This window comes from Eschrichtius robustus, chromosome 1 (genome assembly GCF_028021215.1).
Source record: "Eschrichtius robustus isolate mEscRob2 chromosome 1, mEscRob2.pri, whole genome shotgun sequence".
Taxonomy (NCBI): Eukaryota; Metazoa; Chordata; class Mammalia; order Artiodactyla; family Eschrichtiidae; genus Eschrichtius; species Eschrichtius robustus.
The window spans coordinates 88,124,646-88,140,282 of NC_090824.1; the positions used below are offsets into that span (position 1 = coordinate 88,124,646).

Here is a 15,637-nt window from a genome sequence, read left to right on the forward strand (position 1 = left end):
AGATAGCATATATATGGGTGTTGTTTTTGTATCCATTCAGCAAGCCTGTGTCTTTTGGTTGGAGCATTTAATCCATTCACATTTAAGGTAATTATCAATGTGTATGTTCCTATGACCATTTTCTTAATTGTTTTGGGTTTGTTTTTGTAGGTCCTTTTCTTCTCTTGTGTTTCCCACTTAGAGAAGTTCCTCTAGCATTTGCTGTAGTGCTGGTTTGGTGGTGCTGAATTCTCTTAGCTTTTGCTTGTCTGTAAAGCTTTTGATTTCTCCATCAAATCTGAATGAGATCCTTGCCAGGTAGAGTAATCTTGATTGTAGGTTCTTCCCTTTCATCACTTTAAATATATCATGCCACTCTCTTCTGGCTTGTAGAGTTTCTTCTGAGAAATCAGCTGTTAACCTTATGGGAGTTCCCTTGTATGTTATTTGTCATTTTTCCCTTGCTGCTTTCAATAATCTTTCTTTGTCTTTAACTTTTGCCAATTTGATTACTGTGTGTCTCGGCCTGTTTCTCATTGGGTTTATCCTGTATGGGACTCTCTGCGCTTCCTGGACTTGGGTGGCTATTTCCTTTCCCATGTTAGGGAAGTTTTCAACTATAATCTCTTCAAATATTTTCTCGGGTCCTTTCTCTCTCTCTTCTCCTTCTGGGACCCCTATGATGCGATTGTTGTTGCGTTTAATGTTGTCCCAGAGGTCTCTTAGGCTGTCTTCATTTCTTTTCATTCTTTTTTCTTTAGTCTGTTCCGCAGCAGTGAATTCCACCATTCTGTCTTCCAGGTCACTTATCCGTTCTTCTGCCTCAGTTATTCTGCTATTAATTCCTTCTAGTGTAGTTTTCATTTCAGTTATTGTATTGTTCATCTCTGTTTGTTCTTTAATTCTTCTAGATCTTTGTTAAACATTTCTTGCATCTTCTCGATCTTTGCCTCCATTCTTTTCCCGAGGTCCTGGATCATCTTCACTATCATTATTCTGAATTCTTTTTCTGGAAGGTTGCCTGTCTCCACTTCATTTAGTTGTTTTTCTGGGGTTTTATCTTGTTCCTTCATCTGGTACATAGCCCTGTGCCTTTTCATCTTGTCTGTCTTTCTGTGGATGTGGTTTTTGTTCCACAGGCTGCAGGATTGTAGTTCTTCTTGCTTCTGCTGTCTGCCCTCTGGTGGATGAGGCTATCTAAGAGGCTTGTGCAAGTTTCCTGATGGGAGGGACTGGTGGTGGGTAGAGCTGGGTGTTGCTCCGGTGGGCAGAGCCCAGTAAAACTTTAATCCGCTTGTCTGCTGGTGGGTGGGGCTGGGTTCCCTCCCTGTTGGTTGTTTGGTCTGAGGCAACCCAACACTGGAGCCTACCTGGCTCTTTGGTGGGGCTAATGGTGGACTCTGGGAGGGCTCACGCCAAGGAGTACTTCCCAGAACTTCTGCTGCCAGTGTCCTTGTCCTCATGGTGAGCCACAGCCACCCCCTGCCTCTGCAGGAGACCCTCCGACACTAGCAGGTAGGTCTGGTTCAGTCTCCTTTGGGGTCACTGCTCCTTCCCCTGGGTCCCGATGCTACACTACTTTGTGTGTGCCCTCCAAGAGTGGAGTCTCTGTTTCCCCCAGTCCTGTTGAAGTCCTGCAATCAAATCCCGCTAGCCTTCGAAGTCTGATTCTCTAGGAATTCCTCCTCCCGTTTGCCGGACCCCCAGGTTGGGAAGCCTGACATGGGGCTCAGAACCTTCACTCCAGTGGGTGAACTTCTGTGGTATAAGTGTTCTCCAGTTTGTGTGTCACCCACCCAGAAGTTATGGGATTTGATTTTATTGTGATTGCAGCCCTCCTACCATCTCATTGTGGCTTCTCCTTTGTCTTTGGATGTGGGGTATCTTTTTTGGTGAGTTCCAGTGTCTTCCTGTCAATGATTGTTCAGCAGTTAGTTGTGATTCTGGTGCTCTCGCAAGAGGGAGTGAGCGCACGTTCTTCTACTCTGCCATCTTGAACCAGTCTCTAGTTCTAGAATGTCTTGAGTCTAATCCCTTATTTCCATTCTTATTGTCTCTTGCCCTAACACAAACTCTCAACATGTTGTATCTGAACTTTTAGAGTAGCTTCTTCATTCGTTTATCCTCTCTTGAATCTTCTTTCTTCTCCTTCTCTTGAATTATTTTTATAAAATGCATGTCTCATCCTGGAAACATTTAGATTCCTTAACATAGAATAAAAGATGCTTCAAAATCTTACCCTAACATCTTGGTCTTTTTTTTTTTTTTTTTTTTTTTTTTTGGAGTATAGTTGCTTTACAATGTTGTCTTAGTTTCTGCTGTACAGCAAAGTGAATCAGCCACACTTATGTATATATCCCCTCTTCCTTGGATTTCCTTCCCATTTAGGTCCCCACAGAGCATTGAGTAGAGTTCCCTGTGCTATACAGTCTATTCTCATTAGTTATCTGTTTTATACATAGTAGTGTTTATATGTCAATCCCCATCTCCCAATCCATCCCACCCTTCCTTACCGCCTTGGTATCCATACATTTGTTCTCTATGTCTATGTCTGTCTGCTTTGCAAATAAGTTCATCTGTACTATTAACATTTTGGTCTTATCAGTTGGTACTATTTACTATGTAACTTCTACTATCCAGGAAATAAAAATGGAGAAGTGAAGGAGGAAAAAAAGTAGTCCACACTTTCCACTTTTAGAATCCCACCTTTTAAAAATCTCTACCACATTCGAAAAATATTTCAGTCACACAGAGAATACAGTAATCACTGATCTCTCTGTTTCTAAAATGGGAAAATTTAAAAGTCTCAGTGAAATTTAGGAAGGACTTAGTAACTGAAAAAACTTTAGTAAATACTTGTAGCTGATGAAATTCCTAAGAAAAGGAAAGTCAGGCTCTTGGTGATATATATTTTTGTCATTGACTGTAGTTTTTCTTTTTACTTAATAGGGATGAATACATTGCTTTGTGCTCCCATTCAGACCCAGATGGCCCAGAGAGAGGTATGAGTTCATGCAAGTGCCTTCATATTTTAATCTTCTTTGATAGTTAAAACTTTTAAAACACAAAAAATTTCATGTTAGTGACATGACTTAGGGATTACTTACCAAAATGGACCAACATAGACTGGAAAAACTACGTACCTTTCCAGTTAACTAAGTATAGTTAAATCACTGCCAGTTTAAATAACAGGGAAATATGTTAATTATATAAGGACTTCTCAACTTTAATGGGCATATGAATCATCTCAGGATTTTATTAAAATATAGATTCTTACCCAGCAGATCTGTGGTAGGTCCTGAAATTCTATAGTTCTAACAGTCTCTTAGGTGATACTAATGCACTGGTCCACAGACCATACTTTGAGCAATAAAGAGTTAGACTGTGTCCTTACAAGTAAAACCACTGCATTCAAGGACAACTCAACCACCCAAGAGTATAGAGTGTACTATAAATTAGCCATCATGCACTTATTCCTTCCAAGTCTTTTTTACTTAGAATGAGAATGACCTATCTAATATAACAATTAGAATTTACATTATAGTTACATTTGGTATTGTCAGTCTTTTCAGTTTTTAGTCAGTCTGGGGGTGAATAATTAACCCTAACTTTTAATTTGTTCAGAAACACTAAAAGTATTCACAGACTTCAGAAAAAAATTTACATAACAAATTACATGTTGCACACCACACCACTGATTCAAACAAACCAATGTAACATGAAACCATCATCTAGGATTGTTTATATAATACTCTTTCTATATAGTACATGTTATAAAATACCTTTTTAGAAGCTTGCATTTGATTTGATCTCTTATATTTGCTTTCTTTGTAGATTTCAATTACAGAATACAACCATGAAAGGAAACATGCAAATGACCAGACAGTCATCTTTTCAGATGAAAACCAGATGGACCTGACAGCAAGTCACACTGTGATGATTACCAAAGGCCTTTTAGATTGTACCAAAAGTGAAAAATCAACCAAGATAGATACCACATCATTTCTGGCTAACTTAAAGCTCCACATTGAGGATGCAAGAATGAAGAAAGAATTAAATTTTTCCAGGGATCAAAGCACTTCTTCAGAAAAGAAAATAAATTTCAATGACTTTGTAAAAAGATTGAAAACAGGAAAATCGAATGCTTCTCCTTTTACAGGACCTGATAAAGAAAATTCTGAGATGCCTATTCATTCCAAAGAATCAAATAGGGCCTCTTCTATGCACCAAATGCATGTATCTCTTAGTGTAGATGAAAATAGCAGTAATATGACTAGACTCTTTAGAGAACAAGATGATGGGATGAATTTTACCCAGTGTCATACAGCCAATATTCAGACTTTGGTTCCCACATCCAGTGAGCCCAGCTTAAGGGAATTTGAAGGTGATGATATTACAACTTATGGCAATGACTTTATGGACCTGACAATTAACCACACAACACAGAAGTTACCTTCAGCAGATAATCTGTCTGAAATAGAAAATCAAACTCAGAATGTCATGATGGATGTTTCAACAGGTCATGGAGCTAAAGCACTAGGACAGAAGACAGTCTTTAAGGATAAACCGAATGATGCTTTTCAGGACCCTTCCTTAAACCCTGAAGGTGACATACATATTACCAGCAGTCATATTACAGGGAGAGAGATTCAGACAGTCACACAGACTTCCAACCAGGATATCAGAACATTGGCCATGATCCCAGAATCTAAACATTCCAGTCCAGCTATTCAAGATTATAAGACATTTTTCTATTCTAGTTGTAATGATGCCATGGAACTGACCAAGTGTTTCTCAAGTATGAGAGAGGAGAAGAATTTGCTAAAGCATGACAGGAGTTATTCTAAAATGTATCCCAATCCAGATGCCATCTCTCTTCTCAGGGAGAATACTATTTATTTGGGAGAAGAAAGCATGGACATTACCAAGAGTCACACAGTTGCAATAGATAATCAAATTTTTAAACAAGTTCAGACAAATGTACAGATAGCAGCTGCACCAGTATCTGAAAAAGAAATGATGATCCAAAATCACATAATCGTGTCAGAGGATGGGGAAATGAATATAAATTATAGCTCAGTTCCTCATGTATCTAAGGAACGATTACAGCAGAGCCTGGAAAATCCTTTATTTATTTCATTGACTGACAAAAGGACTGAAATCTTCACAGATGAAAATATGGATTTGACTAAAAGTCACATAGCTAATGTAGGAAGTCAGTTTCCTCTTGCATCTTACAGTCTGGCATCTGAGAATACCAGTAAATCTCACTCTCACAGCATAAGCCCTTCAGATGAATGGGAAGAAATGACCAAAGGTCATATTGAACCATGCCGACAACCAAACATAATATCTAAAAACATCCCAACTGACACCTGGGACAAAGGAAAAGATCAAGTTTTGAATATTTCACCCTATCTTGATAAAGATTCTCCTCAGTCACCTGATACTAACCAGAACATAGCAACAAGCCATAATATAGTATACTCTGGTGGAGATCTTGATAAACAAGTACCACTGAGAAATAATAGAAATACAGTTTCTTGTGAGCAATCTTTGTTTCCTACTACAAAGCCATTGTTTTCATCAGAAGGACAGTCTGCCATGAGAAATCATAATACTGCTGTTAACAGTCAAACAGTGAAATCTGTACCAGGCCAGAATTCTAAACTGCCTGAGCCACTGAGGAAAAGTTTAGGCAGTCCTACACCTGACTGTTTTCATGACAAGATAATTATTTGTTCAGAGAAGGAGCAAAATATGGACCTAACCAAGAGTCACACTGTTGTCATTGGATTTGGTCCTTCTGAAGTACTAGAACTAGGTAAGACTAATTTAGAAAACACTAACAACCAGCTAACAACAGTAAACAGACAGAAAGCTGTAAAAGTTGAAAAATGTAATGAAAGTCCTGTAGAAAAAACTGGAGTATTTATTTCTAATGATATCATGGGTGTGTTGAAGGACAAAACTGGAATTCTGAATGAAAAGCAAGATGTCAAAATTTGTGAAAGGAAAAGTCTTGGCAGACTAAAAATTGATAATACTGTTGTATTTTCTGAGGGAGATGAGAATGATATGGATATCACCAAGAGTTATACAGTGGAAATAAATCATAGACCTTTACTAGATGAACATGATTCCCATTTGGTGCCTTTGGCAGGAACTTCTAAAACTGTTTTGTATACATGTGGGCAGAATGACATGGAAGTCACCAGAAGTCACACAACTGCTATAGAATGTAAAACTGTCTCACCAGATAAAATAACTACTAGGCCTGTGGACAAAACTGTAATGTTTATAGATAATCACGATGAACTAGAGATGACAAAGTCCCATACTGTTTTCATTGACTACCAAGCAAAGGAGAAAACTGTGCTTCCAGACAGCCCTAACTTTGAACTATCCAAAAGAAAAAGCCTAGAAAAATCAAAAGTGACACCTAATCCTGCTAAGGAGGGTGTTTTCTTTCCAGACAATGGTGAAAGTGATCATTCAGTAGCAAAAGTCAGCCAGCTAACATTACCGGGGGAATGGTCTAATAGTGATCCTTTAGAGAAAGCTGAAGCATTTATATCTGATGATAACATGGAAGTATCTAAATCAACCATTTGGAAAAATGACAAAGATACACAAAAGCCTGGATTTCTGAATGAATCTCTATCAGGCAAAAGTCAGAGAAGGAAGAGCCTTAAACTCAAAAATGGCAAGACCATTGCATTCTCAAAGAATGACAGAAATGATATGGATGTCATCCAGAGTTGTACAGTGGAAATAAATAACAAAGGTGTCCTGGAAGATAGAGAGGACTCCCATTGGGTGCCTTTGGAAGGAACTTCTAATACTGTTTTACATACATGTGGGCAGGATGATACGGAGATTACCAGAAGTCATACAACTGCCTTAGAATATAAACCTCTCTCACCAGATAAAAGAACCACTGGGCCTATGAACAAAACCGTTATGTTTGTAGATAATCACAGTGATCTGGAAGTTACTAAGTCTCACACTGTTTTCATTGATAGTCAAGCCATGGAGAAAATACTTCAAGAGTACCCTAAATTTGGAATAGCAAAAGGAAAAACCTTGGGTGTTTCTTTTCCTAAGGATGGTAGCTCTGTTCAAGAAATCACTAAAGAACAAGCACTGGCTGTAGAAAACAAAATTGTTCTTCACACTGAGCAAAAGCATCATGTGATACCCTTTGTTCCTACTGATACGTTGTCTGGGGGTCAAGGTGAGACAGAAATCAAATTCCATAGCACTGCTGTGGATGAAGAGGTCATGAAAGTTGTAGTCCAGGCCCATGTATTGGAAAAAGCCAAAATTGAAAGCTGTCACTTAAATAGTACAGATAGAAGTAATGTGGGTTTTACAGGCAGTTCTGCAGCTGCTATTTGTGGATCCAGTGATAATTATTCCTGTTTACCTAGTGTTGTTTCCTTTTTTGATAATTTGGAGGAGAATGGCATGCCCTTATGTGATAAAGATGATGTAAAAGCCAGTCATTGCCCAGTGCAAAATGATCTTCCTTATGCAAACAATTTAGCTAGTGAATATTATTTGAAATCTGAGGGACTGCCTCTTTCTGCTCCTTGTTCTTTGTTAGAGAAGGAAAAAGTTGTTCAAACCAGTACCCAAGGACAGTTAGACTGTGTCCTAACAGTACTCAAAGATCAAGATCTGATTAAGGAGCCCCCAAATCTATTAGCTAATGAAACTTTAGTATATGGTGAAGATTTGGGGGAGATGACTAAACTTAACTCAAAGCAAGTATCTTGTAAGCTTCCAAAGGATCAAATGGAGGCCTTTGTTGATAATGCAGAGCATAGTTTAAAGAAGACCTTTGTTGATGATGTTTGTGTTGCTTCTCAGCATCATCTGTCAACCCAGCAACGTCCATTACCTCAACAAGGACAGAGTATTGTCAGTAAAGATGAAACAATATTGTCTAAATCAGGAAATAAGAATTTAAATATTGTTAGAGGAAATTCCTCTGAACCCATATGTGAAAACAATTCCACAATGCTCAATAATGAGAAACAGTTTACTATGGCCTGTAAAAAAGAACTAAAGAAAAATATTCAAACAGCTAAATGTAATACAGCTATAGATTTCCACAGTAACTCAGACTTGACTAAGCAAGTTATTCAAACTCATATCAATCCTAGAGAAGCATCAGATCCTGTAATTGCATCTAATGCTGCAACTTTTAGTAGTATCAAACCACATCTGAATAATTTGAATGAAAAAACTGAAGAATTCTTAGATTTCCAACCAGTTCATATACCACCTTCTCCAGAACAATTACTTGAATTAGTAAATAAGGCACACAGTAATAAGAGTATAGTGCAAGCTACAGAAATACATAATGTTAACATAGCGTCCAGCAGTGTTAAAGATCATAGGGATGAAGAAAATAAAATTTCTCATAATGGAGCTGAAACCATCTCTGTACCATTAATGACGACTATAAAAGATAAAGTGAGGAGATGTTCTTTGGGAATATTTTTGCCCAGATTGCCAAACAAGAGAAACTGTAGTGTCACTGGTATTGATGACCTGAAGCCGATTCCAGCAGACACAACTGATTTAAATAACTTAGAAACTCAGCCAGTCTCCAATAAACATTCAGATACTGGATTTGTTGCAGCTAAACTGAACTTAAGCCCATCTCAATATATAAATGAGGAAAATCTTCCTATATATCCGGGTGAGATTAATTCCTCAGACTCTCTTAGCATAGATACTGAGGAAAAGGCTTTGACTGAGACATACCAAAAAGAGATTTCACCATCTGAAAATAAACTGGAAGAAACCTGCAATAGCCAAAAAAGAACCTGGGTACAAGAAGAAGAAGATGATATTCAGGATGAGAAAAAAATCAGAAAAAGTGAAATTAGGTTTAGTGATACCGCACAAGATCAGGAGGTGAGCTCTGTCTTGAATTAAGAAATGTTCTTGATTTTTTATGAGTATTCTTGAATTTTAATTTTAGTCTCGGGTAAGCAGGAATTGATTATTTCCAATTATAGACCTGGAGAAATATTCCTATGTAGAATCTTAAGAAATTAATTGACTAGCATTATACTAGTCATCTTAAACCTTTCTTAAATATTCCCATGTAGAATCTTAAGAAATTAATTGACTAGCAGTTGGACTTAAACACAATTTGAAGTGACAAATGGTCACAAAAAATGAAATGGCAAGTAGTACAAAAATTAATATCAAAATTGTGTAATTAATTCTAAATATTCTGTCACTTCTAGTGATTTGTCATTTTGGCTTTGCATATGAGAATCTCTAGCCAGGGTATATGTGGTTTGACAAGTCATCTTCAGTGTGAAAATATTTGGAGGGTAAAAAGTTTTTTTATTATGCAAACTGCTTAAAGAAAAGCTGGACTGAATTTTCTTGGCTAATGAGGATATATAGAAGCTGAAAGTCCATTTCTTTCGAGGATGGGAGAATGCCTAGATCAAGCCCAGTATCTCAAAGTGAAGTAAGTGAGATTTTGTGTTTATTTAAAAAGTCATGGAAGGTTCTTTCTTTATTTTGCAACACCTAGGCTTCTTAGATGTCCTGAGGTGACAATGTATGATAAAAAGTAGAGCTAGTGAATTAACCAATTTGTAAATATCTTCATTATAATTGATAAAAAAGCAACATCTTGGACATGGAATTGTTAAACCATCACTAAGAGATGTATGTCAGGACTTGTTCATTAGGTTGGCAGCAGAGGGGCAGAAGGAAGTATAAAGGGAGGGCTATATGTGGATGTGTTCATATTTAAATTTTGATGATAACCACTGATGTGTGTGTATCTCTTGGCTGTACTATAGGAATATGTTGTTAAGTAATTCAGTGGAAACATACCTCCTTGCTAATACTTTAATAGTTTAGATAATGAATCCTCTTAGAAGCATTATACTTTATGTACTCTGTTGCATTATGTCTCATTTTTAATTGAACATTAAGGGAATGTAGTATTTTAGTCATAACTGCCAATATCTTTATCTAGAGGCCTGTTGCCATTTTTGTCTTTTATGAAATTTTTGTTGCCAAGAAAGGCAGGATTACATTTTTTCCTTCCAGATTGAGTTGGTTTAGTGTGTTCTTGGTTATCAAAATACTCATAGCTTTGGGACTTTTAAATGGTAAATATTCATGGTGTGTGAAAAAGCATGATACATAACTGTATGATCTTAATTATATAAAAATGGATGCTAAGTTTTGTAGGTACACAAATGAGACCTAGGATGACACATCAAATGGTAAACTGCTTGTGATTGTGGATGACTTTGTCTTTTCTTCTTGTGTTTTTTGGTTTCCTATTTTGCACATGTTAACTTTTAAGAAATAAGTGTTATTTTAAAAACCTTTAAAAAAAAAAAGGCATAGACTTTAAAAGTTGAGGGAACACTGATTTGGATAACTTGTCACTGAAACTGAGTTTTACAGGTGGAGAAATAAAGATTAGAAAGTTTCATAGGATCACAGGGGGCTTCGGGCTTCCCTGGTGGTGCAGTGGTTAAGAATCCGCCTGCCAGTGCAGGAGACACAGGTTCAATCCCTGGCCCAGGAAGATCCCACATGCTGCAGAGCAGCTAAACCCGTGTGCCACAACTACTGAAGCTTACGTGCCTAGAGCCCGTGCTCCGCAACAAGAGAAGCCACGACAATGAGAAGCCCGCGCACCACAACGAAGAGTAGCCCCAGCTCGCCGCAACTAGAGAAAGCCCGTGCACAGCAACGAAGACCCAACACAGCCAAAAATAAAAAAACAAATAAATTTATTTAAAAAAAAAAAAGGAAGTATCATAGGTTCATAGAAACAAAGTTTAAACTCTGTTAAGAAATATGTAAATAAGCTTAGAAGATGATTTCAGTGGTTCTTTAAGGTGAGGTCCTGAGGAAATTGTTCATCCATGAAGCTTTGAGAAAGTTGTAACAGTAATGTAAAATGTATAACTGAATAGATTCTATGAAAATTAGTATTATTTTGTTCAATAAATATTTATTGGGTATCTGCTATGTCCTAGGTACTGTTTAAGTCCTGGGAATGCTCCAGTGGGAATTTACGGACAAAAATCTGTTCTCATAGACGTCACATCCTAGCACTTAAACAAGGAATATATTGCCCTTAAAAACAAGCAGGGCTTCCCTGGTGGTGCAGTGGTTGAGAATCCACCTGCCAATGCAGGGGACGCGGGTTCAATCCCTGATCCGGGAAGATCCCACATGCCGTGGAGCAACTAAGCCTGTGTGCTACAACTACTGAGCCTGCGCTCTAGAGCCCGTGAGCCACAACTACTGAGCCTGTGTGCTGCAACTACTGAAGTCCGCACGCCTAGAGCCCATGCTCCGCAACAAGAGAAGCCACTGCAGTGAGAAGCCTGCGCACCGCAACGAAGAGTAGCCCCCGCTCACTGCAACTAGAGAAAGCCCGCACGCAGCAATGAAGACCCAACTCAGCCAAAAATCAATAAATAAAATAAATTTATTTTTAAAAAAAACATAAGCAAGTAGGTAGATGAAAATGGCATTTAAGGCTGTAAAGTCAAATGGTTAAAATTGTCAAAGCAGGACCATATGACTTATTTGACTTCATCCAAAGGAGTCTTGGTCACCTGGGGAAGGAAGTACTAAAGCCTGGAAATAAATGCCTTCTCTGTACTCTAGACAGAGCCATCGTGTACAGCCGGTATTCTCTTCTGGTTTTCTGCAGTGTGGTAGTCCTGACCGTGGTGACTAGTAGTTGAAAAATTGGATAGGTCAACATTTGGTAGCTCATAGGATATGGCTGTAACCTAGATACCTCTGGGGAACATTTGCCTATATAGTATAATGCACAAAGTTATTTCTATATATTTTTAAATAAAATTACTTTGAACTCTAAAAGCCTAAAAAGTTACCTGTTGCTTATTCTAATTCTTTACTAAGGTATTTTATATGATTATAGATAAATTTTATGTTAGAAGTATTTCTCTTAACATTGAACATTTAGTCATTATAAGTATACACTGTCATAACATTATTCTTATGATGTTTCTTTATTGATCATTTCAGATTTTTGATCACCGTGCTGAAGGAGCTATAGATAAAAATGCTAACAGTGTGTTGATAAAAAGCCTGAGCAGGACCCCATCTAGTTGCAGCAGTTCTCTGGATTCAGTCAAGGCTGATGGGACCTCTCTGGACTTCAGCAGTAAGACCTTCATGAAGGCTAAATAATAGAAGTCATCTGCTTACTTGACTAATAATAAATGTATTTCAGTTCAGGAGATACTTGAAAGTTGTATAAGCTTTTTGGTAGTTGATAAGTAAAGTCATACTTAGTTTATTTTTAATTCTTAGTTATTTTAATAAATTGAGAAGTGTATATTACAAAAGTGAGTTTCTTAAGAGGCTTATAATTAGTAGAGAAACATGTATGGAGCCTTAAAACTGTAATACACTTTGCCCTACAAATGACTGTCTTCCCAGAAAAATCCTAGTGGATAGCTTCAAGAGCATGAACCACACATAAACCTGAACAATAACTAAAATTAAGTTTACAATTTAATTTTGACTTTTTCATCACTTGAATTTGCTTTACTTGTAGCACACCCCAGTAGTCAAATAGAATCACAGTTCCTCAGAGATACCGTTTGTGAAGAGAGCTTGAAGGAGGTATGTTAAAGTAGTTCTCATTTCTAATGCAGCTTATTTCCTTATTTTGTTTTCTCGTTTAATTTTTTTTTAATTATGAAATATTTCAAATATACAGGAGACTAGTTTTCTTTTTTTTTTGGTTAAGGATCCAACATGGCAATTAATTATGTGGAGTAGAATCACAATTGGAAGACCTACGTTTTGTTGGGTTTTTTCCCAATTTTACTGTTACTGAATAAACTTAAGAAATAATATTAGATAAAATCTGCTCATGTATAGCCTACAAATATCTGGATAGTGTTTCCACAAATATATGCAAAGTACTTTAAGCCATTTAGAAACAAAGGAGGTGGTTATAGTCAAAATGACTCACTTTGAATGGTCATGCAAACTTTTTTTTTTTCCTCAGAAACTCAAAGATGGGAGAATAACAATAAAGGAGTTCTTTATACTTCTTCAGGTCCACATTCTGATACAAAAACCTCGACAGAGCAATCTCCCAACCAAAGTAAGTTCAGTTTCTTGGCAAAATAGTTATCTCAGTTAAAATATATTGTACTTGTTTACTAAACTGCATCAAAGCAAGCATTTATTAAAAAACAAAAAAAGAATCTAAGGAAGCAAATTTTCCTATATAAGGTTTTCCTGTAGAAGGTACATTTGGGGTTAGCATAAAAATTGATTTTTTAAAAAATAATCATGAATTTTGAAAACGTGAAATTTTATTTTTTTTTTCATTTCTTGCCGTCTATTTTGTTTTTTATACTTTTTCCTGAACATATGGTTTTTTAAAAAAGTACAGCAGAAGTTTGTTTTTTCGGTTTTTTTTTGGTTTTTTTTGTTTTTTTGTCTGCTTTGGGTCTTCATTGCTACGTGTGGGCCTTCTCTAGTTGTGGCAAGCGGGGGCTACTCTTCGTTGCAGTGTGTGGGCTTCTCATTGTGGTGGCTTCTCTTGTTGCGGAGCACGGGCTCTAGGTGCACAGGCTTCAGTAGTTGTGGTGCACAGGCTTAGTTGCTCTCCGGTATGTGGGATCTTCCCGGACCAGGGATCGAACCCGTGTCCCCTGCATTGGCAGGTGGATTCTTAACCACTGCACCACCAGGGAAGTCCCCAGCAGAAGTTTTTAAAACACTTATCAAAATCAAAAATATATAAGGTCATAGAATACTTAAATAATACAGTCAAACTGAGTTTAAAAGATTAATAGACAAACGTATCACTTACATACAAAATTACATACTATTTTTTTCACTTAAGTCTGTCGAACATTTACAAAAATTAATTATGCCCTTGGCCACAAAGAAAATGGAAAAAAAAAAATGGAGATTTCGTGGCCATCATCTGATCTTAATCCAATAAAATTAGAACTAATAAAAGGACAAATATCTTAGCTTCTTGGAAATTAAGAAACACATTTCTAGATAACTCATATCAAAGAGGAAATCAAAACTATTTAGAAAGCAAAGTAAGGAGAACATTTAATGCCAAATATATGGGATATACAGCAGAAATTATACTTACCAGGGAATTAAAAGCCTTAGATATCATTGTTATAGAAAAGACTCTAAAAATAAAGGATTTTTTAACACTCACTTTAAGAAATTGGAAAATGAACAATAAAATAACATCCATTAAAAGGCAGGAAGACAGATATAATCCAGGTAAATAGTAAAGTTATTGAAATAGAAAACAAAAATTAGTAGAAAAGATAACAGATCTAAAAACTGGTACTTTGAAAAGACGATAAAATAAGAAAACTCTTCAAGAGCCTAATTAAGAAAAAGGAGAAAGCTAAAATATATATAGTTGAGAAAGAAGACCTGTCCACAGATTAAAGGAGAGATTAAAAGAATTTTTTTTTAATCCACCAACTGTGATGATAAATTTTAAGACCTAGATGGTTTTTCAGAAAAATATAAATTACCAAAATTAACCCAGGAACTGGAAAACTCTAATTAACTACCATTGAATTTTTTTTTTTTACAATTTACCATTAAAATTGTCTCTAGGACCAGATGAGTTCTACCTTTTAAAGAATAGATCCACACATATATGAATATTTGCTTTATGACAAAGATGCCCCTGCAGAACAGTGGCCTTTTCTATAAATGGTGTTGCATCAGTTGGATATCCATAGGAAAAAAATGAACCTTGATTCATACTTCACCCGATACATAAAAATCAGTTCTATACAACACCAAAAGCACAAGTGACAAAATTAAAAATTGGAGCTCATCAAAATTTAAAACTTGTGTGCTACAAATGATACCATCAAGAAAGGGAAAAGACAACCCACAGAATGGGAGAAAAATTTGCAAATCATACACCTTATAAGAGACTTGTATCCAGAATATATACAGAACTCTTGAAATTCAAAAAGACAACCCAATTAAAAAAATTGTCTGGGACTTCCCTGGCGGTCCAGTGGTCAGGACTTCGCACTTCCAATGCAGGGGGTATATCCAATCCCTGGCTGGGGAACTAAGATCCCACATGCCCCGCGGTGTGGCCAAAAAAAAAAAAAAGCCAAAGGATCAGAATAGACACTTCTCCAAAGAAGATATGTAAATGGCCAATAAACAAAATGATGATTAAGGAAATACAAATTAAAATGAGTTACTACTTCACACCCACTAGGGTGGCTGTAGTCAAAAACACAAAATAATAAGTATTGGCAAGGATGTGGAGAAATTGGAATTTTCATACATTGCTGATAGGCATGTAAAATGGTGTAGCCACTTTGGAAAAGAGTTGGGTATTTCCTCAAAAAGTTAAACATAGGGCTTCCCTGGTGGCGCAGTGGTTAAGAATCCACCTGCCAATGCAGAGCACAAGGGTTCAAGCCCTGGTCCGGGAAGTTCCCACATGCCGCGGAGCAACGAAGCCCGTGCGCCACAGCTACTGAGCCTGCGCTGTAGAGCCCACATGACACAACTACGGAAGCTTACGTGCCTAGAGCCCGTGCTCCGCAACAAGAGAAGCCACCGCAATGAGAAGCCCACG

The 15,637-nt window shown here is 37.0% G+C and overlaps 1 protein-coding gene across 3 annotated transcripts in view; it reads left to right on the plus strand.

Annotated features, from left to right (window-relative positions):
• KNL1 (kinetochore scaffold 1) overlaps positions 1 to 15,637 on the plus strand; it is a 65,074-nt gene that overhangs the window by 27,751 nt on the left and 21,686 nt on the right. For all 3 annotated transcript variants that reach the window (XM_068549390.1, XM_068549398.1, XM_068549407.1), the window contains 5 exons: positions 2,929 to 2,981; positions 3,814 to 8,910; positions 12,049 to 12,187; positions 12,584 to 12,651; positions 13,043 to 13,141. In XM_068549390.1, coding sequence (XP_068405491.1) covers positions 2,929 to 2,981; positions 3,814 to 8,910; positions 12,049 to 12,187; positions 12,584 to 12,651; positions 13,043 to 13,141 — 5,456 coding nt within the window. The remainder of the gene's footprint in view (positions 1 to 2,928; positions 2,982 to 3,813; positions 8,911 to 12,048; positions 12,188 to 12,583; positions 12,652 to 13,042; positions 13,142 to 15,637) is intronic.